At 41.5% G+C, this 27,681-nt stretch overlaps 1 protein-coding gene and 1 long non-coding RNA gene across 2 annotated transcripts; both read left to right on the top strand.

Annotated features, from left to right (window-relative positions):
- On the top strand, nt 1-27,442 carry LOC131232262 (uncharacterized). Its single transcript, XM_058228497.1, has 6 exons — nt 1-317; nt 1,028-1,308; nt 24,703-25,023; nt 25,585-26,400; nt 26,498-26,588; nt 26,680-27,442. The coding sequence occupies exons 1-6, from the start codon at nt 140-142 to the stop codon at nt 27,144-27,146; spliced, it is 2,154 nt and encodes a 717-aa protein (XP_058084480.1). The 5' UTR covers nt 1-139; the 3' UTR covers nt 27,147-27,442.
- On the top strand, nt 16,775-17,588 carry LOC131232264 (uncharacterized). Its single transcript, XR_009164830.1, has 2 exons — nt 16,775-17,030; nt 17,333-17,588. It is a non-coding gene; the product is annotated as an uncharacterized LOC131232264 (long non-coding RNA).
- Nucleotides 27,443-27,681: the final 239 nt, after the last annotated feature.

Genomic DNA, 27,681 nt, shown 5'->3' with positions numbered 1-27,681 from the left:
CTCGAAAAAGCTCCGAAGTCTCCCTATTTTCTCATCTCTCTTTGTAAAATGTAGAGTATTCTTCTTCTTCTTCTAACTTCGTCTTGGAAGAGAGAGAGAGAGAGAGAGAGAGAGAGAGAGAGAGAGAGAGAATTGAAAAATGGAAAACATGAGAGGCTATTTTACTTTGGACAAGCTACCGTTGGGATTTAGATTCCAACCAACGGATGAAGAGCTGATCAATCACTACCTCAAAGGGAAGATCAACGGTGTTACTTTCGACGTCGATGTCATTCCTGAAATCGATGTTTGCAAATGCGAGCCTGAGGATTTGCCCGGTAACGATCTCAATTTATCCTTCTTGCTTTTGTGGCGTAATCTTTTATCCAATTCGAGCTTTTGTTCGGATTTCTTGACCTAATTGAGGGTGCGTTTGGATGCAATATGGAATCGAATCGGAAATTTGCTTAATAACGTGGAAATAAACCAAACAGTTATTTGCTTTCCTAAGCATTTCCATCGATCGTCTGCAATTTGAGCTGGGTTGTCTACTGGACTGGTGGAGATCAGACCGTCTGGCCCACCCCATGGCAGCCATATAGGGGTTGGATTCGGGCTCCGACCAGGGCGAATTATCTCGGTCCAGCCCATGGCATGCTGCCGCTGCGGGCCAGCAGGGCTCATTAGGAGACTAGATTCAAGGGCTACTTATGATGAAGACTAGGAAAGAACATTAGGGCATGTTTGTAGGGCTGTCAATAGGCCGGAACTGGGCCTAGTAAATGCAAAAAAAAAAAAAAAAAAGAAAAAAGAAAGGATTTTTAATCCCTACCAAAAAGGGAAAAAGATCACCAATGCATAATTCTGATTACATTAATGAGATGAACTGATTTTTAAGTGGCAACCAAACAGGCCCTTGCTTTTTGGCCTTTTACTGAATGTTTGCAATTCAGTTCACTTCCGCACCCTAATGCAACTTGATATATATATATTTTTTTTGGAGTGACTTCTGCTAATCCTCATGTTCTGACTTTCCAAATTTGTGTAGGTAAATCATATATTAAAACAGCTGATCCAGAGTGGTTCTTTTTCTCTCGCCGGGATCCAATAAGTGTTAAACGTTCTAGAAGGGCAACAAAAACCGGGTACTGGAAACCAACAGGCGAGGATCGCAAGATCAAGTCCAAAACGTCCGGGATGAAATTGATTGGGATGAAGAAAACACTTGTTTTCCATAGAGGGCGTGCTCCAGGAGCTAAGGGGACTAGTTGGACTATTCACGAGTATCGGGTGACTGAAGATGGGGTGGATGGCATGGCATATGGGCAGGTGATATTTTGTTTTCATCTCCTTTTTTTTAATCTTTTTTTCTTTTCAAGGGAAATGGGGTCTGAAGATACTTTTAGGCCATGTTTGGATGCTCAATTGAATTTGATTCAATGAAGAGTTAATGATCGAAGTGGGGCTAAGACTACTGCATTCGACTAATGCCCAAATTGCAATTACTTTAGGTCCTCTTAGTTAACCACTTAAAAAAATTCATCTCGTTTTAGTTTGCAGTAATTATTTTAGGTATCATATTTTGTATAGATTACGGATTATCAGATTACTTTTAATCCTTACCAAACTCTAATATGCAATTACTGTGAACTAACAAGCGATGAACTCTGCTCTCTCTCTCCCATGTATGTTGCAAGTGAGCAATTGGGCTGCTTATTTCCAATAGTTGACGGCTGGTTTCAATTGTTTAGGAGTCCAGTTTTGGTTTCTATTAAATTATTTTGTCATCCAAATTTGACTGATTCTATTGTACTTCATCATCATCTTCTTTTTTGTGGAAACTAAAGGTGCATGGACATTGGTGTTCCATAAGAAAATTGAAGCCATCCATGTCATACACACCTTACTATGCATAGGAATTTATCTTCAGTCTCACTATCCGAGTTGCACAGGAGCTCAATTACTGCAAAGTAACTATGAAGTCGTGTGTGTAAATTTCTGTTTAAGCAGCTGTCTCTTTTGTCTTGCCAAATGCTCCAATTGTCCAACTTTCTTCCATGGGTATTTTTATCCCTCTTATATTACTTCATTCAATGTGCAGAGCATTTGGAGATGACATTTGACATCTCTTAAAGAATCTTTTCATTTCTTTTGATGTGTATAATTGCATGCATATTCCTATTCTTATAGTGAAAAAGTTAGCAGTTATTTATTTAATATTTATTTATACTTCTAAAAAGTGCAAAGAAAACTTAGGGGATGTTTGGGTAGAGGGCGAATGCTACACTACTCTCCCCTTTCCATGAAAGCAGTGCAGAAAATATTGATCTCAAGGTAAAATCTTTGTTTTATATATATATATATATATATATATATATATATATATATATATATATAAATTTTTTAATTGCAATTTTTAGCTTGGTGATTGGTTAAGTCTGCAATGATTACCTTTTTGGTGCGCACGTTTTCTGTAACTGTAATAAATGCACAGCCAAGAAAAAATACCATGGAATACCCTGATATTACTCCAAATCAAGCCGTTCGTTATAATCCCAACATATTGAAGTTCAACTACTGTTAAACATCTTGAAATGGTACAAAATTGAAACAACTATTATATGAGAATGGCATAAACTTGTTCTTGATATGGTTCAAAGTACGTGGATGAACTGTAGAGAAAAAGGGAGAAATTTTGGATTGCTTCATCATGCACGACGAGATCCAAGAATTTTAACAGATTTCTGCTAGGTGGATATGGAGCAAAGTTGTAAGATCATTAGGAGAGTAAGTTTTGAAGAATTTTGGCCCATCCCAATCTGGTAAAGAAATTTGAATTTTATACGTTTCCTTTTTTTTTTGGGTTAAAAGTTGGGGTTTGGGGTTTTAATTCAATCCTCTGTTCTGGTTTTTCTTTACTTGAAACCACTTTTTATAGAGAGAGAAACAGGATTTGTGCTAGGATTTTCCAGATTTTCATAGGTATTTTTTATGTTTTTATGTTTTTTAATTTAAAGAATGCTATTCAGCCATAAAGTTCTTATTTTTCTTTTTTGTTTTATAGAAATTAGTCCATAATTGTTTCTTAATTTAGTTGGGAGACTTTACACACAAGTTTTGTCAGTATTGGCTTCCGAATGAATAGGAAACTTAAAGGATAACATAGAAGTCCTTAGCTTGGTGGAGTTATGCGACTCTTTTAAAGATCGAGATGAGATTGGATATATAGTCTAGGAAACTTAGTTAACCTTAGGGTTTTGGGCCTTCTTTGTAACCAATAAACATGAGGAAAATTTCTGTCCCTTGTATGGAGAATCATGCTAATTAAAGCTGTCCTTGCTAACATACCAATCTTTAAGTATGAATCAATTGGAAATAAATTTCTGTGGAAAAACACGGAGGAAAGCCATAAGGTCCAGCTGGTGGCTTGGGAAGCTGTGTGTAAGCTGATCACTTCGAGTGGTCTCTGTGGTATACCTATTTAAGGAGCCAACACAACTTTATTAGCAAAGTGGTGGTGGAGGGTTGACAATGGAGACTCTCCTTTGCTAAAGAGGCTCCTGTTTACTAAATACAGGGTCTTAACGAACAGGTGGGATATCAAAGCAATGGATGGCCACAAGCAGGGTATTATGTACCAATACGATTTGGTAGATACAGCCCAGTAACAGTTCTTTTTTTTCTTTTTTCTTTTTTAAATTTCTTTCTTTTATTCTACCTTTAAAAATAAAAAATAAAAAATCTAGAAAGTTATTAGTAAAATTTAAAAAACTGTGAGATCCCAGATATGTAAATTTATTTGACATGTATTTGATGGTGCAATGGGCCTTTGTTTGGTAAGAATGCTACTTATCGGGCAATGTCAGCTTGAGCTGCTGAAAGTTGACCAAATAGGCCTTAATTGAAGACAAATTGAGCATGATTATTGAAGACAAATCCAACATGATTTGGTGGATTAGGGCCCCTTACATGTAAATTCAACAAAAAGAAAAGATGGAGAACCGAAAAAGAAGAAGAAGAAGAAGTAATGGCTTATCCCTTCTTTTGATATTTTCCAAATGGTCCCCCCTGCTTCGGTTCATCGAATCCCACTCTAGTTTTGTGTTTTGATCCTCAAAATAGGCATATATTCTGTCTAAAATTAGTTTCTAAGTTTCCTTTATGGTCAAAATGAATAAAGAAGTGGGAAAACGAGATAAATTTGAAAATAAAAGCTATCATAATGGGCCCTTAATGGCCATATGCCTGTCTCAGTCCATAACAGTTGTATTGCCATAATGGTGTTGATCAATGCAGAAAAAACGGGGCAATAAGGCCCATTTTTCACAATGGACAGAGTCACCCCCATATTGCATCATGGGGATGACCATCTGCCTTATGTAACTGCTTTTTTAGTACCCTGGCCATGAGGTTTCTGATACTTGGAAGGTACCTTGTCGATGTACAACAATATATTCGTGAATTCAAGATTCAGGGTTGGGGTCAGCGAAAAAGGTGATGTTCTGGGGAGACCTGGTGTTCTGAGACATCCTTCAGCATCCTTTTTGATAAGCTGCATGTGATTGCACTGGACAAAGGTGGACTTGTAGATTGGTTCTTCCAGAGAGTGGGTGGTATGGTAGTTTGGATGCCTCAGTTCAAATGGAATCCTTAGGGAGTGTTTTGATGGTAAATTACATAAGATAAGCTACTTATGCCTTACGTAGCTTATCTTTGTTTCTACTTATTTAGTAGATAAGCTTGTTTGGTTAAAAACATGTTTTTCAGCTAAAAAGTAGAAAAGCATGTTTTGTTTCCAACATCACATAAGTATTCATCCCTCAAGTTTGTCTGGTCCATCTTTATATTCACCGTCTATCATGTGGGCCCAACCTTTGATGTGGATTGTTCATCTGTGTGGGCCCCTCCTTTGATGTGGGCCATCCATCATGAAAGGCTCACCATGGATGTGAGCCATTCATCATTAGGGGCTGACCTTTAATGTGCACCATCCATTATGTAGGGCCCATCTTTGATGTTGGTCATCCATCATGTGGGGCTCACCATCAATGTTATTGTCCATTATGTGGGGCTCACCTTCAATATCCACCGCCTATCTTGTGGATAATCCATCATGTGGGACCCACCTCCGATGTAGGTTGTCCATCATGTGGGGCCCACCTTGGATGTGGGCCACTCATCATTAGTGCTAACCTTTGATGTGGACCGTCCATCATGTAGAGCCCACCTTCATTATTAATTACCCATCCTATGAGGCCCACCTTTGATGTGGACTATCCATCATGTCGGCCCCACCTTTGATGCGGGTCACCCATCATGTGGGGCTCGCCTTGGATGTAGGCAATTCATCATTAAGGGCCGACCTTTAATGTGGACCATCTGTCATGTGGGGCCCACCTTGATGTGGGCCATCGATCATGTGGGGCTCCGCTTCAATGTCCACTACCCTTCATGTGGAGCCCACCTTTGACTTTGAAGTGGGTTATCCATCATACCGACCTACTTTGGATGTGGGCTATTTATCATTAGGGGCCGACCTTTGATGTGGATCATCTATTATTTGGGCCCACATTACTATGGGGCCATCCATCATGTGGGGCCCACCTTTCATTCGGACTGTCCATCATGTGGGCCCCACCTTCATTGTGGACAATCCATCATGTGGGGCCTCCTTTGATATGTACTGTGAGAGAGAGCCTCCTTTGACATGGACTCTGAGAGAGAGAGAGAGAGAGAGAGAGAGAGAGAGAGAGAGGTAAATTAGTAAGTCGAAAACCTTAAAAAAAAAAAAACTTACTAAGATAAGTAGCTCTCAACACATAAGCTACTTTTACAATGATGCTTGCTAAACTAACTGAAGTGGAAAAAATAACTTAATGACTTAAAAAGTAACTTATTTGGTGGGATCTAAACAGACCCTGATGAGGACACATGAGCACCATACCAGAGGAGGGTTGAGCTAGTCTCTTTATGGCTAGACGACCATTACATGGGCCCCATTTGGCCCAATTCACATTCCTAGCCACATTGAAGATGCCACATGCATATTCGTGCATCTTTGAAGACCCCCCACTGGGAAGATGCACGTGGGCTGCATGTAGGAGCTTGATGAACACAGTGATCGGATCATTGGATCATCATCATCGGACATCTTGATCGTGGACCCCCATGGGCTACGAAATAGTTTAGTTGTTTAAATTGTTTACATGCTTCGTTATTTTTGGTATAACTTATATTTGTGTTGAGATTAGGGAGTTAGGAATAACTTTAAATTTATTAAGCGTCTTTATGTTGAGAATCTTATATAAAAGTGTCTTTTTGTAATAGGTCTTTTTTGAGACTGTGTGGAGCCCTAATGCCATTATTTTGAAGAAAAAAAAACTGTGTTTTCTCTTGTTCATTTGATTTGAAGAATACTCCATGTGATTTGGAGTTTGGGTATGGTGCGATTCCATTCCTTATTCAACGGAGGTGCGATGCTTCCATCTATCATTTTCATTCCCTCTTCCTTTCTATCCAAAAGATGTATTTTCTCAAAAACTTCATCTCACTTCTTCCCTTCCTATCCAAAACCATCCAAAGCATCATTTTCTTTAACTTCTCATCATCTAACTTCAACCCCAATCGAAATTAACCATTGAGGACTCCAAAATCTCTAACTTCCTTTCATCCAAAACCTTAATTTCCCTCGACCAATACCTAAATCCATTAATTCCCTTTAACTGTATCACCCAATTTATTCCTAATTTCATCTTTTTCCCAAATTTTAAAATTCTCAATTCTCATGAACCCTAATTTTTCAAATTTCAGATTTTCCCCTTCCTGTCCCTAATCATAGAACCTACAAGTCAATCCCTTAAGTGTGGAATGTGCCTATGCTAAATTGAAAGTTTTATCCTTCCATCAGGCTTAATTTTAATTGATTTATATGATTTCTTAGTATGTGGGCATGTGATTTAGGTTAAATAAGATTTTATTTCCTATTATTTACTCTTAATTACGTGGTGGGTTAGCATATTTTATTAGTTGAATTACTTTATGAACTCTTTCATAATCTCCATGTTGTATGCTAGGATTAAATCACGTGTCCTGCATCAGGCCCTTAAGAAGATGAATTTATCACGTTTTCGCAGTTGCAGTGCAAGCTGGAATATATATATATATATATATATATATATATATATATATATATATATATATATATATAACCAAAGAATATAGGAGAGGCCTGGTCTTTAAAGGTGTGGTCCTCCAAGGTTTGGTCTACATATGTCCCGTTAAAGGTGAAGGCACTATGCTGGACATTGTGTGTTGATAAGATCCTGACTTCGAATCATCTCAGGAGGCATGGTGCTCTCGCCAATAGGTGTTCCATGCAGTGTTTTAAATCGTGAATAGCATGTAGCGTAGCATTCACCCCTTTGAAGTGTGAGGCATAAGCTACATAGCGTGTAGCTTAAGCTACACCAGTGTTTTAAGTATCAACGATATTGGCTGATATATCCTACAATATATCTTGTATCCCACCTCTGCGATTTGAAACACACAAGTAGTGGGATATATCCCACATGTTCGATCTGGTGAGCCAGTTCGATTTTTGAACTTTTTTTTTTTCATAAATCATGTTAAATAGGTGTTAAATTATTACAAATCTATGATTTTTCATGCAAAGAGTTTTGATTTCAAGATTTGGAGGAGATGAGCTAAGTTGCAGAAAATTGAAAAAAATCAAAAATTTCCAATTTCTTGCAAATCGGTTGCAATCTTTGTATCCAAACATAAAATCAAACATGTATGTTGCCTGATCTGATGATTCTTCTTTTGCTTTTGAATGTATTGCTTGTGTTTCCACACGTTTTCTTACATTTATAAATTGTATAAATAGACTTTAAATATACTTGCATCTATTTAGTTAGACAACGCATAGATTAGGCCCTCATACAAAGAAAACCAATTATGTCAACTTTTTTTTGTAATGTTTTGATTTATAAGTATGTATTGATGTATTTTTTAACAATCACTGAAGTTTCATTAGAAAATTCAACCAATTTCCCAATGTTTCCCTATGTTTCTAACAACAACGATACATTATGCGATACAACTGATATTTCCCATGTGATAACCGATATGTATCCATATCCCAAGGGTGTGATATGTAACGCGATATCGATATTTCGAACATTGAGCTACACTATATAGATTTTTAATCAAGGTTGTGCTTGGTTGCATCAATTTCATGATATTTTGCACCAAATTATACTGATTAATAATGAAATTTAACAAAATTTTTCATGATATTTTGTGCAACCAAACGCAGCCTGAAGTAGTAGGAAAGGCAATGATTAAGTATTAAAGGTAAAAAAGGAGCAACAAAACTGTTTTAATACTATTACTTCTTTTATTTTACTAAAAGCATTGAAAAGATTAACTGATTTTTATTGAAAATGGAAAAATGTAACATCGCTACGTAGTGCGTAGCGTAGTCTATGTGGCATGTAGCTTATGCAAATTAATCATGTAGTGTAGGCTACACGCGACTTAAGCTATTTTCATGCGCTATTTAGCATAGCTACACAGCTATTGAAAACACTAGTGCCTATCAGCAGAGGAAAATGTTGCACATCTTTTTCTGAGATGCCGTTTCACTTGGAGGATCTAGTCGAGCATCTTTAAACAGCTTTGCATCTAGTTATCCCAAATTTTGTGGTAGATCATGTTGCTAGTTGGAGGTCTCTGGCCTTGGATCAAATTGGTAAATGGTTGTGGACATAAATACAACAAGGTTTAAAGTTAAACGTTTTGCCAGTTGGGAAAAGGAGTTTCATTCTGGTTGTTGACTGGGGAAGTAGGACAGTCTCTTGAGGGCCTCCCCTCCCTATAATCCAAGTGGGATGAGATTATCTTATATGGTAAACTGCTCCAAGAAGCAAGCTTTTAGTTGTACCTCTTGATCACTGAATCCCATGTATCCCTGTCAATTCAATTGGAGGCTCAGTTACTCGACAACCCACTAAGTCAGTGAGAATTCTAGCTTTGGAAGATCCAAATTAATATCTGAAATACTGTTCTTTGACATGTTAACTTTTAGCTCTAAAATCACATCGTAGGCCGTAGCAACTGAGTATGTCCATGAACCCTTGAGCCTTGAAACTAGTACCGGAACTGAAAAGGATTTGGAGTCCAGATATGCATCCTCCTGACAGTTCCTGATTCCAGAGTTGCATCCATCATCATATTGAGCGCCTCAGTGACAATCAGGAACCATTGGAAAGTCAAGCCATTTTGGAAAATTGAATTTGAATTTCAAATCTAGAGGCGCTAATGAGAGTTGTTGTGGAAATATTGATATTTTCCTGAGTTAGCAATGCCAAGACCCTTGTTCCCCTTCGATGCCTACCCCAGCCGAAAGTATGTGACAAGGAAACGCTACAGTAAGGGAGATGATCAATCATTCTTGTCATCCCAATGAAGACTTCTAGAAGCTGGATGGTTCCAAAAGGATCGGAGTTGATGTAGCTGCGCCCTCTTTCTGTGTGCCCTTGGGAAGCCCTCTTGAATCTTCTGCTTAGATCTGAGTTTGCTCTTGTCTTGCCCGGTTAGTAGCTCCTGTTGCCTCGGATGGTACATCTTTGTTTCGTCCTACTTGCTCCAGGTCAGATTTGGTCCCTCTCTCCTCTCTCGCCATGCCTGCATCGATTTGTGATACTTTATCTAAGGGGCCTTCTTCTCCCTTGGAAGAAGTGGGTCCATTGGCCATGGTCCCCTTCTCCCCTCACATCTTTGACTCCTTTCCTCAATGAACGAATTCGAGCTTGGAGATGAGGTTAATAGATAATGCTGAAAGTTTTTTTTTTTCTTTTGGGTTGAGGCAATGGAGATACCTCCAATTAGAGCATCTTTTTGTGGTTCAAATGTCGGGGCCCCCTTGGTATATGTGTTCCTCGTGCTCTATACCAAAGGTAGTTGGAGAACCTTGTTGAAACTGTTATATAGAACATACCTTGTATAGCTAGCATACCTTATATTGTTGGTTTTCCCATAGGTAGATGATTCCTGATTTTATTTCCTTCCTTGTATAGATCTGTAATCTCTATATATTCAACCCCTTTGGGTTGTCTCAAATACACAAAAGCTTTCGGCTTCTCTCGGTTTACATGGTATCGAGCTTCAGCGATCCAAATCCGGCACCACTCGGATCAGGCCACCCTTGCGTCGTCAGGCCACCTGGCTGCGTCGTCGATCATCCTTCTCGCTCGTTCAACACCATCTGCGCTCGTCAGATCGTCCCTGTTGAAGATCAGGCCACCCTGCGCGTCGGCCACCCCGCTGCGTCGTCCGGCTACCCTGCGTCGTCCGGCCACCTCTGCTCGTCCGACCGTCCCTGTTGAAGATCCGACCACCCTGCGCGTCAGAGTCCCTGTTGAAGATCAGGCTACCTCCTGCCGTCAGGCCACCGGCCGACCACCTGCTTGTCGGCGTCGCCCCTACGATCGTCAACGTCGCGGTCACTCGTTCTCTTCGAGTTCCAGCAACCTCTGCTCGTCCAGATCTGTTGCTCCTCTGCTCATCCAGATCTGTTGCTCCTCTGCTCATCCAGATCTGTTGCTCATCCAGATCTGTTCCAGCAACCTCTGCTCATCCAGATCTGTTGCTCGTCCAGATCTGTTGCTCCCATCCAGACCTATTGCTGTTGCTGTTCCTATTCCACAAGATCCTATTCCGCCAAGATCCAGATACTGCTACCCGTTGGATATCTCCTGTTGTACGGTACACCTAAAACATTCTTCTGCTGCAACTCTTTGCGTGCTTTATATTAATTCCGATCAATGGACAAGAACTCATCACGTACAGAGGCCCCAAGGTGTAGTTTTGATGGTACCAACTATTCACTATGGGCCATCCATTTTCAGAACTTCCTGAAGGGTCGTGGTTTGTGGGGACTAATTGATGGATCTGTTACTATTCCCACTTCCACGGATGCCGATAAATTGGCTGATTGGGAAATGAACAATGGACGGATTATTACCTGGATTCTCGATTCGGTCTATCGATCCATTGCTGTTGGCCTCACACCTCATCGCACGGCTAAGGCAATGTGGGACCATCTTCAGACAATTTATCAACAAAGTAATGCGGCCCGGTCATATCGTCTGGAACAGGATCTCGTTAATCTTACTCAGGGTGATGACAGTATTCAATCATTTTATTCTAAAATTGTCACAATTTGGTGAGATGGCCATGATGGATCCAATATTTCCTAATGACTTTAGGATTTTCCAAACTATCTGGAAAGTGCGCAAGTTCGCCAATTTCTTATGAAGCTGCGTTCGTCTGGTTGCTCTCTTGAACCGTAGCCCTACTCTTTCATTGAATTCGGTTATTAATGACCTATTGGCTGAGGAACAACGACTAAAAGTTCTATCACTTCCTTCCTCGACTCGGGATCATCCGATATGGTGCTTTTGTGTCCACCACTCGCACATCACGTGGCTCCTTTTCTTTAACCCGTCGGGTGCAAATAAGGTGGGTCATGTTGTCGCCCAATGCAAAGAATGGTGCGCTTATTGTCGACTGACTGGTCATGGTATAAGACTGCCGTACACGTGCATATGCATCTTCTTCGGTCGGGGACGTGGTGGTCGTGGTCGTGGCCGTGGTCGTGCTCTTTTTGCTACTGCCGCCACTATTTCTTCCGAGCCATCTGTTAGTGATTCTACATCTATTTGCTGAAGGTCTTTCATCTCCGTTGACTCTGCGATGCTCCAACAAATCGTTCAGGATGCCCTTTCTGCGGCCGGTATGTCAGTATATCCCCATCTTCTATATGGTTCTTCGATTTGGGTGCTTCCAATCATATGGCCGGTGATGTCCCATCCTTGTGACATTCGTCCCTACACCGGCAATCGGGCTATTTCTACTGCGGAGCACTAGACTACCTATCAGTCTGTTGGATCATTGACTTTCTCTCCTTCGGCCCATCAGTTCACCCTTTGTGATGTGTTTCACGTCCCTAACCTCTCCTCCAATTTAATTTTAGTTGGTTAACTCACATCAAATAAGCTTAGTCATATTTCTTCCACATTGTTGTTTTGTGCATCTGGTGACGGGGAAGGTACTTGGGAGGGGTAGGCGGCATGGTCGTCTGCGTGTTGGATTTTGATCCATCTGTCACTCGGCTCGTTGTTTCTTTTCTCCTTCTTCATCAGAATTTGCTTGGCAAATAAATTGTGGAAACTATGACACTTTCGGGGTCATCTATATTCCGATCGGTTAATTCAGTTATTTCGTCTGGCATGTTAGGGAATATTTCTCTTAATAAAAATAATTTGGATTATTCTTGTTCTTCCTGTTGTCTTTCAAAAAGTAAGTGTGTTCCATTTTCCCTAAGTACTACAAAATCATCTTCTATGTTTGAACTTGTGCATACGGATGTCTGGGGAACATTCACCAATCATGTCTCTCTCCGGGTTACGATACTATGTTATATTCATTGATGATTTCACACGCTACACTTGGATTTATTTTCTGCATCCAAGTCACAAGTTTTTGAAAAATTCAAGTTATTTCACTTTGTATGGTGAAGACTCAATTTCGGGTTTCAGAGTTCAAACTCTCCGCTCCGACTCGGGGGAATATCTCTCAACCGATTTTCGTACATTTCTTCAAGGGCATGGAATTATTCATCAAACCACCTGTTCAACAACAGAATGGGGTGGCTGAAAGAAAAATCGTCACTTGTTGGAGGTTGTCCATGCTTCATTGATGTTCCTTCTGGGCGGAAGCAATGTTACATTCCGTTTACTTGATTAACGGATGCCAACCAAAGTTTTGAACAAATAAATCTCCTTACTCTGTTCTTACCGGCTTTGCATATTTTACATTTCGTGTTTTTGGTTGTATCTGTTATGTTCGCCTAGCTTCACTTGAACGTAACAAACTATCTCCAAAATCGGTCAAATGTATATACTTGGGATTTGGGGAAACTCAGAAGGGTTTTCGATGTTATGATCCGGTTTCTCGTCGTGTTTGGGTTTCACGACATGTTTTTCTTGAGCACATTGCTTTTCATTCATCTCTTCCTCCTCCGCACACTCCAAACTCTCCTGGTCTAACCGCCTTTTCAGAAATTTCGTTTGCCTCAAGTACTCTCCCTCGTCCGTTGCAGGTTTACTCACGTCGACCACGTACAGATCCACCACCTATTACTCAACTCGAACCTATTGTACTTTGATCCCGAACTTTCATCGATCCGTCGTTCGCTCGTGAACATCGAGCGCCTGATCGGTTGATATGCTCTATGTCTGCCATGAATGCTACTCTGGATACCATTTCTATTCCTACTTCATACTCTCAGGCAGCCGCTCATGATTGTTGGAAGAAGGCTATGGCAGAAGAACTTGCAGCATTGGATGATAATCATACGTGAGACATTGTAACTCGACCTGCTGACCAACAGTTAATTGGTAGAAAATGGATTTATTCGGTTAAGCTCGAGTCCGATGGATCATTGGATCGATACAAGGCTCGACTTGTCGCTCAGGGATACAAACAGGAATACGGAATTGATTATGATGAGACTTTCGCTCCCGTGGCCAAAATGAAAACTGTTCGTACTCTTCTGGCTATATCTTCTATTCGCTCATGGCCACTCGCTCAGATGGATGTGAAAAATGCCTTTCTTCATGGAGATCTTCAAGAAACCGTGTATTTGAAACCTCCTCCTGGCTCCTTAATCCCTGACAATAAAGTATGTCGCCTAAAGAAAGCCTTGTACGGCCTCAAACAGGCACCTCGGGCATGGTTCCAACGCTTTCACGATGTTGTTACGGGTGCTGGCTTTACTCAAAGTGGTCATGACCCATCCTTATTTTTGCGCATCACTGCTCACGGAATTGTCATTGTTCTGGTCTATGTTGACGACCTCCTACTGACTGGTAGCGACATTGCTGGCATCTCGGCTTTAAAGGAAGTTCTGCAATCCTCCTTCAAGATGAAAGACCTCGGCCATCTCACATACTTTCTTGGGCTTGAAATTTCACGTTCTAAACGTGGGATCCTGGTCAGCCAGCGTAAATATGCCAAGGATCTTCTCGCTTTGGCATCATTGACAGATCAGAAAACAGTTCAGACTCCCTTAGAACTTAACATTCATTATGGCCGCGACGATGGTGACCTACTTGCACAGCCCGACTTATACCGTCGTTTGGTTGGGAGTCTGGTTTACTTAACGATGACTCGCCCTGATATTGCCTATGCTGTCCAAGTCGTCAGTCTGTTTCTGCTCCTCGGACTCTTCATATGACTGCGGTGTTACGCATCATACAGTACCTACGTGGAACTCTAGATCGATCACTGTTCTTCTCCTCCACGGCGACTCTGGACCTTCGTGCTTATTCGGATGCTGATTGGGCTGGTTGCGCTCTCACACGAAGATCTACCACTGGCTACTGTGTTTTTCTCGGCACTTCTCTCATCTCTTGGAAGTGTAAGAAGCAGGCCACTGTTTCCAAATCAAGCACAGAAGCCGAGTATCGAGCGATGTCTGCTGCGTGTAGTGAGCTTGTTTGGTTACGTGGACTTCTTTCCGACTTGGGCATTCCTGTGCAGAATCCTACTCCACTCCATGTTGATAATCTCAGTGCCATTCAGATTGCCTCTAACCCAGTTTTTCATGAACGGACGAAGCATATTGAAGTTGACTGTCACTTTATCCGTGAGAAATTTCAGTCTGGGCTCATTTCTCTACCACATGTTGCATCCCATGATCAAATTGCAGACATTTTTACCAAGTCCCTAACTTCTGCACGTCACTCATTTCTCGTTGGCAAACTATTACTTGTCGTAAGAGTGGCGGTGGAGGAGGACGGTGTTAGACAGGCTGCAACATACCTTGTATAGCTAGCATACCTTATATAGTTGGTTTTCCCATAGGTAGATGATTCTGATTTTATTTCCTTCCTTGTATAGATGTTGTAATCTCTATATATTCAACCCCTTTGGGTTGTCTCAAATATACCAAAGGTAGTTGGAGAACCTTGTTGAAACTGTTAAGAGATTTTGTTAGAATTAAGCTTTTGGATTTTGTTAATTTGATGCTTTTGGGCAAATGGGTTTGGAGATTCGCTAAAGAGTTGGCCTTGTGGATATTGCTTGTAGCGGCAAAATATGGTCTTTCCCCAATGGGATGGTGGATCAAATTTTCTTCTTTATATCGTTTTTCTTACATTTGGAAAGGTGTTAATTAGGTGGTGGACTTGGTATTTCAGGGCATTCAATTCTCAGTGGGTAATGGTGAAAGGGTGAGATTCTGATTAGATCCTTGGCTGGGGGAGCAATCCCTAATATCCGACTGTTAGACAGCTCACATACCTTGTATAACTAGTATACCTTGTATAGTTTATTTCCATAGGTAGAGGATTCTGAATTTATTGTTTTCCTTGTATAGATGGTTGTAATCTCTATATATTTAACCCCATTGGGTTGTCTCAAATACAGAAAAGCTTTCAGCTCCTCTTGGTTTTCATGGTATCAGAGCTTCACTGATCCAAAACCGGCACCACCTGTTAGATCCGACCGCCTCTGCTCGTCTGACCCTTCTGCCCCTCTGCTCCCCTATGTTTTCCGGCCCCTGCTCGTCCAGATCCAGCGCTCCTGACCCTCTGCTCGTCCAGATCCGGCGCACCTGAGCTCGTCCGGCCCCTCTACTCGTCTGATCCAGCGCACCGGCCCCTCTACTCGTGCGATCCGGCGCACCTGCTCTCGTCCGACCCCTCTGCACGTCCGATCCAGTGCTCCTGCTCTTCTGCTCGTCCAGATCCAGATCTAGATCCAATGCCCCTCTGTTCCACATCCAGCGCTCCTCTGTTTCGATCCAGATCCAGATCCAGCGCCCCTCTGTTCCAGATCCAGATTCAACACTCTCTGTTCGGATTTATCTTTTCTCGATCTAGAGCCCCTGTTGCTGTTGCTATTCCGTCAGATCCAGAAACTGCAATCCCTTGGGTATCTCCTGCTGTACGGTACATCTAAGACCTTCTGTGCTTTCCATTACTTCAGATCAATGGACAAATCACGTACAGAGACCCCACGTTGTAGTTTTGATGGTACCAACTATTCTCTATGGGCCATCCATTTTAAGAATTTCCTCAAGGGTCGTGGTTTGTGGGGACTACTGAATAGATCTGTTACTATCCCCACTTCCACAGAGGCCGACAAATTAGCTGATTGGGAAATGAACAATGGACGGATTATTACTTGGATTCTCGATTCGGTTGATCACTCCATTGCTATTGGCCTCACACTTCATCGTACTGCTAAGGCGATGTGGGAACATCTCCAGACGATTTATCAATAGAGTAATGCGGCCCGGTTATACTGCCAGGAACAGGATCTCGTTAACCGTACTTAGGGTGACGATAGTATTCAATCATTTTACTCCAAAATTGTCACAATTCGGACAGAGATGGCTAAGATGGATCCAACATTTCCTCATGAGTTTAAAATATTCCAAACTATACGCGAGAGTGCGCAAGTTCGTCAATTCCTTATGAAGCTACGTCCGGAATTTGAGCATTATCGGGCTACTCTCTTGAACCATAGCCCTACTCCTTCATTGAATTCGGTTATTAATGATTTATTGGCTGAGAAATAACGACTGAAAGTTCTCTCTCTACCTTCCTCAACTCCGGGCTCATCTGATATGATGTTTGTTGTGTCCACCACTCCAACACGTGGTTCTGGTTCCTCTCATTTGACTTGTCGCGGGTGTAACAAGGTGGGTCATGTTGTTGCTCAATGCAAGGAATGATGCACTTATTGTCGACGGACTGGTCATGGTATTTAGGACTGCCGTACACGTGCCTATGCATATTCTTTCAGCCGTGGATGTGGTGGTCGTGGTCGTGCTCTTTCTGCTATTGCTGTCACTATTTCTTCCGAGCCATCTGTTAGTGATTCTGCATCTACTGTTTCTGCTGAAAGTGTTTCATCTCCGTTGACTCCTGCGATGCTCCAGCAAATCGTTCAGGCCCTTTCTGCGGCCGGTATGTCAAGTATATCCCCATCTTCTGCATGGTTCTTCGATTTGGGTGCTTCCAATCATATGACCGGTGATGTATCCCATCTTTGTGACATTCGTCCCTACACCGGCAATCAGGCTATTTCTATTGCGGATGACACTAGACTACCTATTTAGTCCATTGGATCATTGACTTTCTCTCCTTCTGCTCATCGCCAGTTCACCCTTCGTGATGTGTTTCATGTCTCTAACCTCTCCTCCAATTTAATTTCAGTTGGTTAACTCACATCCAATAACTGCTTAGTCATATTTATTCCACATTGTTGTTTTGTGAAGGATCTGGCAACGGAGAAGGTACTTGAGACGGGTAGGCGGCATGGTCGTCTGTACGTGCTGGACTTTGATCCATCTGACACTCCGGCTCGTTGTTTCTTTTCTCCATCTTCATCAGATATTTGTTCGGCAAATAAATTGTGGAAACTGTGGCACTTTCGCCTGGGTCATCCACATTCCGATCGGTTACTTCAGTTAATTTCGTCTGGCATGTTAGGGAATATTTCTCTTAATAAAAATGATTTGGATTATTCTTGTTCTTCCTATTGTTTTTCAAAAATAAGTGTATTCCCTTTTCTCTAAGTACTACAAAAATCATCTTCTATGTTTGAACTTGTGCATACTGATGTCTGGGGTCCTTCACCAATTATGTCTCTCTCTGGGTTACGATACTATGTTATATTCATTGATGATTTCACACGTTACACTTGGATTTACTTTCTGCAATCGAAGTCACAAGTTTTTGAAAAATTCAAGTTATTTCACTCTATGGTGGAGACTCAATTTCAGGTTCCAGTTCAAACCCTCCGCTTTGACTCAAGAGGGGAATATCTATCAACCGATTTTCTTACATTTCTTCAAGGTCATGAGATTATTCATCAGACCACCTGTTCTGATACTCCACAACAAAACGGGGTGGCTGAACGAAAAAATTGCCATATTGTTGAAACTGCTAACACACTGATGACAGCTAGGACTGTTTCTCATTCTTTCCGGACGGAAGCAATGTTACATTACGTCTACTTGATTAACCGGATGCCAACTAAAGTTCTGAACAGTAAATCTCCCTACTTTGTTTTCATCGGCTTACCTCTTGCATATTGTACATTTCGTGTTTTTGGTTGTATCTGTTATGTTCACCTGGCTTCACGTGAACGTAACAAACTATCTCCAAAATCAGTCAAATGTATGTATTTGAGATTTGGGGAAACTCAGAAGGGTTTTCGATGTTATGATCCGGTTTCTCGTTGTGTTCGGGTTTCATGACATGTTGTTTTTCTTGAATATATTGCCTTTCATTCATCTCTTCCTCCTCCGCACACTCCAAACTCTCCTGGTCCAACCGCCTTTCCAGAAATTCCGTCTGTCTCAAGTATTCTCCCTCGTTCGTTGCAGGTTTACTCACGTCGACCACGTACAGATCCACCACCAATTACTCAACCCGAACCTATTGTACTTGTTGCAGATCCCGAACCTACCTCGATACGTCGTTCCGCTCGTGAACATCGAGCACCTGATCGCTTGATATGCTTTATGTCTGCCATGAATGCTACTTTGGATACTGTTTCTATTCCTACTTCATACTCTCAGGCAGCCATTCATGATTGTTGGAAGAAGGCTATGGTAGAAGAACTTGCGGCATTGGATGATAATCATACGTGGGACATTGTCACTCGACCTGCTGACCAACAGCTAATTGGTAGCAAATGGATTTATTCTGTCAAGCTCAAGTCTGATGGATCATTGGATCGATACAAGGCTCGACTTGTCGCTCAGGGATACAAATAGGAATACGAAATTGATTATGATGAGACTTTCGCTCCCGTGGCCAAGATGAAAACTGTTCGTACTCTTCTGGCTATATCTTCTGTTCGCTCATGGCCACTCGCTCAGATGGATGTGAAAAATGCCTTTCTTCATGGAGACCTCCAAGAAACCGTATATTTGAAACCTCTTCCTGGCTCTTTAATCCTTGACAATAAGGGATGTCGCCTAAAGAAAGCCCTATACGGCTTCAAACAGGTACCCCGGGCATGGTTCCAACGCTTTCACGATGTTGTTATGGGTGCTAGCTTTACTCAAAGTGGCCATAACCCATCATTATATTTGCGCACCACTGCTCACGGAATTGTCATTGTTCTGGTCTATGTTGGCGACCTCCTCCTGACTGGTAGCGATGCTACTAGCATTTCGGCTTTAAAGGAAGTTTTGCAATCATCCTTCAAGATGAAAGACCTTGGCCATCTAACATACTTTCTTGGACTTGAATTGTCACATTCCAACCGTGGGATCCTGGTCAGCCAGCGTAAATATACAAAGGATCTTCTCGCCTTGGCATCGTTGACGAATCTGAAGACAGTTTGGACTCCCTTAGAACTTAACGTTCACTATGGCCGTGACGATGGTGATCTACTTGCACAGCCCGACTTATACCGCCGTTTGGTAGGGAGTTTGATTTACTTAACTATGACTCGCCCTGATATTGCCTACGCTGTCCAAGTCGTCAGTCAGTTTATTTATGCTCTTCGGACTCTTTATATGACTGTGGTATTGCGCATCCTACGGTATCTTCGTGGAACTTTAGATCGATCCCTGTTCTTCTCCTCCACGGCGACTCTGGACCTTCGTGCTTTTTCGGATGCTGATTGGGCCGGTTGCGCTCTCACAAGAAGATCTATCACTGGCTACTGTGTCTTTCTTGACACTTCTTTCATCTCTTGGAAGTGTAAGAAGCAAGCCACTGTTTCCAAATCGAGCACAGAAGCCGAGTATTGGGCGATGTCTGCTGCGTGTAGTGAGCTCGTTTGGTTACGTGGACTTCTTTCAGACTTGGGCATTCCTCTACAGAATCCTATTCCACTCCATGTCGATAATCTCAGTGCCATTCAAATTGCTTCTAGCCCATTTTTTCATGAACGGACGAAGCATATTGAAGTTGACTGTCACTTTATCCGCGAGAAATTTCAGTCTGGGCTCATTTCTCTTCCGCATGTTGCATCGTATGATTAGATTGCTGACATTCTCACCAAGTCCCTCACTTCTACATGTCACTCTTTTCTAGTTGGCAAGCTATTACTTGTCGATGACCAGCATTAGTTTGAGGGGGGATGTTAGACAGCTCACATACCTTGTATAACTAGTATACCTTGTATAGTTTATTTCCATAGGTAAAGGATTCTAAGTTTATTGTTTTCCTTGTATAGATGGTTGTAATCTCTATATATTCAACCCCATTGGGTTGTCTCAAATACAGAAAAGCTTTCAGCTCCTATTGGTTCCCCCTCCCCCGGGCAATTCCCACACAGACAAAGATCATGGCTTTTTACATGGTTGGTGGGAAGGAGTCATGTTCTTACCATCGAAAATCTTCGAAAAAGGGAAATGATCACCAACATGTGTCTTCTTCATGAGAGAGATGCAAAGACTGTCGATCACCTCTTCCTTCATTGCCTATTTCGTCGGATATCTGGTCCAAGGTGCTTTCTCTATTGAGCATTTGTTGGATCATGCCAGCTGACATAGGTGATTTTTTGTTAATCTAGCATGTCATGGATGGAGGGAAGTTGCGCAGGAAGAGATGGAGGATCTTTCATTTGGCAGTCCTCTGGGCTGTTTGGGGGAAGAGAAACGACCAGTGTTTTCGAGGCAAGAGTCTCTTGGCCAATGGTGTCTTCGACAAGGAAGCATCTTTATTCAGGGATTGGGTTCCCTGATTTGTGGGTTTTGGGTTTTCTCTTGGCCTCCAGGTTGTTTGTGTGGTCCAGGGGCTGTTGTTGTTGTGTCTTATTTTTTGTTTTTTTTTTTTTAGCATAGGTTGCTTTTCCCTTTTTTCCTGTTTTATTTGTTTTGCTTTTCTGGCTTTGGCCTAATAAAATTGCACCTTTCAGGGGGCTGGACAATGGATCCATTGAGAACTCTTACAGAAACTGGTCAGTGACCCATTGTTAAGAATGGAGAACCAAGCAAATGAAACACACTCCTTAATCCATCTCCTTCGCCTCTGTCTGAGATACATTCTGCTCCAAAGCACCACACCCTTGAAGCCAGAACCTTAGAGATGATTTTACAGATGCTCCCAACCAGACTGATTGGTCTGAAGCCCCTGATTTCCTCTGTATTCTTAGGCACCAAAGCGATGAAAGATGCACCCAAATCCCTTCCAATGATGTCTCCGTCAAAGAACTCGTTGATAACTTTCATGATCTCATCTTGCATGAACTCCGAGCAGGCTTTGGTAGAACTCCTGGGTGAAGCCATCTCCAGGATGGCCAATACAATTTTAGGCAGAAATTGTATGACCATCCAATTGATGGATATTGTAGGCTTTTTAATTATTTTCCACATCCACATCATTCTTTGGTTACGATTGCAAGAGGAAATTGTGGGTTGACCATGTCCATCCAAAGATCTAATTGTATCAATTTGGGTCATTCGGCTAATGCTTGGCATTAAATACAACAAATCTGCATATTTCAAAATCTATTTCAACATTTATTTGTTTTAAAACCCACTTGGACATTGTATGTATTCTATACTTTCTAATTGATGGTTACAGTATTGACAAGGGGATCACCGAGAATGATGCCCTAGTGCTATGAATATCACAAGTTATACAGCAAAGGAAGTCTGGCACAGCAAAAACAGTCTCTCTGGTCATTATTGAATGAGTAGAAAACATCAGACTTGACACTGATATCTTTCCAGACAGAGGATTGTAGTATCTCCTGTTAAGGTTGAACTTCAAAATCCGATGAAATAAAGACTAGGTAGAAAAATGTTAATGGTACTGTGTTCAAGGAACTACAGGTTGTTGAATCAGGATGTGTATTGTCCTGTTACACCTAGTATGTACAAGTAAAGCCCATAATTAAGTGATTCAGATGATTCATCTGATGCCTGATGGGCTCTACTGTGGATGTGGGAATTCTATAGATTGGAAAAGGCCAAAGATTTGAGGGCTGGTATTTTCCATCTGGACACTTTTGGCAGCATCTTCTGTCCACCATATGGCCCATCAGATCAAAGGTCTGGATCACTGAATCATAGCCACTGTTGGTACTTATGGGGATCATCTGCTATAAACGTTCAGATATGTCAGGCCCTTCAGTTCTTCCTAAGGAAATCCCCTGGTCTAGTAACTCACAAACTTGGTTTCTTCATGTCCCCAAGTTGTGGCAATTGTATAGTTCTGTGTTGTTTTATATTCCACAGGCTTTTTGCTTAGTTCTTTCTTTTTAACAGGATGCATTTGTCTCAAATCTCAAGTATATCCTCAAGTGTTCGGACTTTTATTCATTTCTCCACCTCATGTAGGCTGCCTTTGTTTTTTTTTTTTTTTTGACAAGTAACGTAAAATTTTATAGATGCAAAAAGCAGGAAAACAGAGGGAGAGCTGAACTGCTGAGATAGCCACTCAGCTACTCCCCTAAAAAGAGATGATTACAACCGTTAAGCTTATCGACAGCAAAGGCCCACTCAACTATAAAGTGCATCACCCTATTGACAGTAGCCTCTAACGACTTCGAAATGTCGTTAAAACACCTCCCATTTCTTTCTTCCCACACAGCCCACCAGACGGCCAAAAGAGAGATTCTCCAAAGCTTTGTCCTTTGCTTTCCACACCTTATACCATGCCAGGCCTGTAGCAAACCGCAAACAGAATTTGGAAAGGTCCAGTGGATCTGAAAGAGGGACAGAATTTCAGTCCAGATCCGATATGTGAACGCACAGTGAACAAAGAGATGGTCCACCGTTTCTTCATTTGCCATGCAACATAGACAGATATTAGTAATGCACATGCCCCTTTTTCTCAGATTGTCAACTGTCAGGACCTTTTTCTTACCAACCAACCAACCAAAAGTAGCTATCTTTGGGGGAACTTGATATTTCCAAACATAATATGACGAATCCTCTTCGACAGATGGAGGATTCTTAGCAATATGACTGTAGAGGGACTTTACTGAGAAAATTCCTGATTTGTCGACTAATCTATCTTCAGAGAACTGGTCGGGTTTGCTGCTGTGAATACGATTAAGAAGCGATACATATTCGTCAATCTCTAGTTCACGAGGGTGTCTTCTACACACCGGATTCTACACCACTACTCCCCCAAGAACCACGTAGCAGGCGTCCACTGTGATGGACTGATTTTGGGCCAGACAAAAGATACGCGGGAAAGCAATACGAAGAGCTTCCTCACCCGCCCAAATGTCTTCCCAAAAATGAGTGCGTTCGCCATTTCCAATTGCGATTCCCGTACCTTTAAGAACCTCCGCCTTGATGGATAAAATTCCTTTCCAGAAGACCGAAGCTTTGTATTTGGAGGAACTATTTGTCCACCAGCCCCCCTATGAGCACCCATACTTGCTTTTGACCAGCTTGTTCCATGGAGTTCCATTTTCGGTTCCTAAACTCCAGGTCCATTTTTGATGTGGACATCAGGCCATTCAAAGTATATCAATGCAGGAGGCATGCATTACCCATGTCAATGTGGTTAGATAACGGATACGAGTCGGGTCTCTAGAGGTTGAAGACCTTACACATGTGTTCGTGACATGTGTAAGTTGCTTAAATGAGACATTTGGACCGTTGGATCGCGAGGATGGTGTGATCGGACCGTTAGATCATCACGGCCCACCTTCATTACACCACCTTCACGGTGCTATCATCGGGGCTCATCAGGCATCTTAAATTTGAATTTAGTTTATGAACATTTGGTTTATTTGAGTTTTGAGACAGTTTGCGCACAATTTTTGTACGAATTTCTTTTCTTTTTTTTAAAACTTTTTTTTATTAGGGGTATTTTGGTAATTTCATGTAATTACGAATTTATAAAGGTTGCCCTAAGCTTAAAGTATGTTATGTTATGTTTATGAAATAAAAAGAGGGCTTCTTACTTCTGACGATTTCGTCTTCGACTTCCAGTGATTGGAAGAGGGCGTGAGGCCCAGGGAAGTGATTTCTCATCCTCTACTTCTTTCTCATTCTTTCTTTTATCAAGGTACTCTTTTTCTTTAACCCTATTCTCTTCATTTTCTCCTAAAATCTTTAAATCTAGAAGCCAATCTTGTTTCTTTTTATCTAAATCATTAGATCTCAAAAGATTTTTATCCCCACATAAAACCCATCACCTAAATCTAAATTTGAAGAACTACCAATTCTTTTCTGAATTTTCCAGATTTCCCAATTTAAGAAATTCCTATTTTTCCGGATTAAAAAATCTACTTGGATCGTTAGACGGATCTATTGCAAGATGAAAGTTCTATATTTCGCCGGATCCAACTAAATTCAGATTTTAAGATTCAGTACTTTGTGTTTGTGATGGATGGCCATAATCAATGCTATATTAACCTTATTTCTTTCTTGTGTTTATGATATATAAGGCAGGCTGATATTTTATTTGTTTTTTTTTTTTTTTTTTTAAAGATTGCATGAATCCGTCCCTTTCAAATACCATGCTCATTTAAGGTTGGATTAGGCCGTCCTACATCAATTTTCCTAATAGGGCCCGATTCATGCTTTTAAGATCATTTACGCCTGCCCCTCCTTGGATATGCTTACAGACTTCCTTCCAATTGACCAGGTGGAATTTTTTCTTGTCTTCCATAGAGTTCCGTTTTCAGTTCCTAACCTCCAGGTCCTTGGATATGTAGGCTGCCTTTGTTCTCTGTCGCCTATTCAAAAAGCATGATAAGACGAACAGAAGGTCAAACCGCAATGACAAGGAGCAGAGTGACTTCTTCCCTATCACAGACAATTCATCTCCCGACCAAACACAGCATGCTGGAGATGCTGTAGAGCAGATCCAGATGCCACTAAATCGAGGAAACCGAGCATCTGATGTGCAAGAAGACCAGCATCCGTTGCATTGGACTGTTGAAGATGAACTGGTAGATTCTGAGATTTGGCCGTTTGATGAAGCAGACCATGGGATGACGTGTCGTCCTGTATTAGAAGAGAGTCAACAGATCCTGGTATGAAACTCAATGAACCTGATATTTTCAGTGTCAATTTATCGAAACTTGGTCTGAACTACTATGTTGGTCCCATCATTTGTTAATGGTGGCATCTCATCCACCATGACAGAGCATGTCTTGAAAGTCGCACTTATCGGATGATCCTAGTCATCCAATTGGTGGTCATCAATGAACAATTAAAAAGAAAATAGTTGGTGGTCCAAAATCAGTGACTGATATCAGATGCTCAAAATTGCCCAATCAGTATGGATTTTGGACTAGGCTCCATTTACAATGGGACCCATGAATTAGACCATCTAAATTGGCATACATATATGCCACGTGTATGATGGATGAGTCACCAACATTCAAGAAATGGTTGAAAAAGCATAGCAGTTCCGCCTGTAGAAACCTTCTGCAGTATAATAATGGATACGATGCCTGCATTTTCAATTCCACAACACCAGTGGAGCTTGTAAGGTTGAAATTCACGCTTGTGCATGCTTGTCTTCCTCCACTTTTCTTCTCTCTCTCTCTCTCTCTCTCTCTCTCTCTCTCTCTCTCTCTAATTCACTTCAGGTGGATAAACCGCCCGAAGCTTTGGGAACATCCCATCTGGACACGTCAGTGGATGACTACATATCGCCTGATGATTTCCTCGTCTATTATCAAGATGGAGAGACACAACAGGGGGGTCTGTTTGAGGATGCTGTAACTGGAAAGGATGATCTTCAGGAATGGTTGGCAACTTTATCAGATAATCCTGAAGAAGATTCCATCATAGACCAAACCAATCAGAAAAATTGGTTTGCTGAGGCTGGCATCAACTACGGCAGTGAAGCTTCTGTGAATATGTTTAGGGTTATTCATGATCCATATGAATCTGGTAGGCCCTCTGGTTGGATTAATTCCTTGGTAAGGAATGATCCATGTCAAGCAGATCTAGGCATGAGTAGTGAGGATTCTCAGAACAGCTTCAGAATGCGACCTGCGCAGGGACAGAAACCAGCACCATTCATTGGCTTTTTGCAGGAACCAGTGAATCGCACAGTGACTAAAGGTGACGGGATCGAATATTCTTTTAGGAATATGGCCCCACCTCAGAATGACAATGCTGGGCCATATGTTTCGTCTGTGCATGATGGGTTCAGGAACATTAAAGAACCATCCAGCCAGAGAAGCTCAGATAACAGCCAAGCTGGTCCCACTGGGAGTGGAATAGTAAGGCCTCAGAAGCTGCATTCTGTGGTGAACTCGCACAAACTTGCATCACAGGGTGAAGCCCGAAGAAGGATCCGTTTACAGGTGAAAATTCATGGGGGATTGGTGTCTGGAAAAGCAAATGAATCAGTGCTTAATACAAAAGGAAACGAGATTAATCCAACAATATCTAAGGTGAGAATTCAGGTAGTCATTAATATGTTAGGGAAAGATTAGAAATTTTGGTATTATTCTTCAGTAGTTCAAATCATAGAAATGCCATCTGTTGCAGCCAAGAAGAAATTTTCAAGATACTGTCACCAAAGGAAAAGGAGTAGTGGGGCCCATTTGTTTGAATAAGCTTGGAAACTTCCGTCATCAGGGTACTGTCTATAATCAACCATAACTGCTCAATTAGCATTCTAATTACCTACTTTTTTGATTGCTTGGCTAATTATACTCATTTTCTTGCAGTGAGAGCATTTTCTACTTCAAAGCTCCACAGGCACACAGGTGGGCACACAGGTGGAGCAGCTCATCATCTTGCCGATGAGTTTGCAAGGAAAGTCTCCCTTCTCAATGCCGAAAGTAGTAGGGAAACTACTCATGCCAATAAAATCTGCAAACCCAATAAAGCGGCTGGTCAAACTGGTCAGAGACAATCAGAGGCTAATCAAGCTAGTCTTCTGGAGATTAAACGTGAAGATCAAAGTCAGGGCGAATCTGTAAGAAAAGTATGGATGCCTAGGGTGGGAAATGAGTCTGAGAAGACGTGGGAAACTGGAAAGCAAAAAGTTGACCGTGGTCCACTGCTGATCAGACTTGATCAAGGGCTGGTCAAAGCTCATCAAAGGGTTGGAATGAAGCTTAATACGATCTTGGAAAAGCACAAAGGGCACAGGCACTGCTTCAGAAAAGTTAAGATCAAGAAAGAGTGGTGACCTACTGTAGGTATTAACTTTCCACTTGGTTGTATATGTTATGGAAGATCTATAGCTCATTTCGGATGTCTATTCAAGAACAATGACAGTATTTCATCGTCTTTTGTGAGATTTCATCGTACTTAGCTGGTCACAAAAGTAGCATGGATTTGTAAGATATCTATGAGTAGTTAATCAGGAAACGACAGATGGTTAGGGACATCTCAGTCTTTCAACTTATATTAGTAGAGTTTGATTTCAGATCTAATGGTTGAGACTAGCTGTAAAGCTTTGGTACTTGTATAAAAGTTAATTTTTCAGATAATCTTCTTCTTCTTCTTCTTCTTTTTTCCTGTTTTGAGTTAATGAGATATGATGACCGAGTATGAAAAGGGAACTTCATTGTTGACCAAGTTTGTACACGTGGAACCCATGGTTGGTTCATATAAGCCGTTGGTGTGATGGGAGATCATCATAGATGGACCATGCCAACAAATCTCCTCAATTAGTCAACTTTTAACTTTTCCATTGTTGGCATATATAGCCAAGTAGAAAT

The sequence above is a fragment of the Magnolia sinica genome, chromosome 18, assembly GCF_029962835.1.
Source record: "Magnolia sinica isolate HGM2019 chromosome 18, MsV1, whole genome shotgun sequence".
Lineage (NCBI taxonomy): Eukaryota > Viridiplantae > Streptophyta > Magnoliopsida > Magnoliales > Magnoliaceae > Magnolia > Magnolia sinica.
This window is presented reverse-complemented; position numbering and strand designations above follow the sequence as displayed.

Bases quoted from the DNA above. Each gene is read 5' to 3' on its own strand.
- LOC131232262 (XM_058228497.1), top strand. From the start codon at position 140: ATGGAAAACATGAGAGGCTATTTTACTTTGGACAAGCTACCGTTGGGA. The intron at 1,309-24,702 runs GTGATATTTTGT...TTGGATATGTAG, and splicing joins ATGGCATGGCATATGGGCAG to GCTGCCTTTGTTCTCTGTCG. The intron at 26,401-26,497 runs GTGAGAATTCAG...CATCTGTTGCAG, and splicing joins TTAATCCAACAATATCTAAG to CCAAGAAGAAATTTTCAAGA.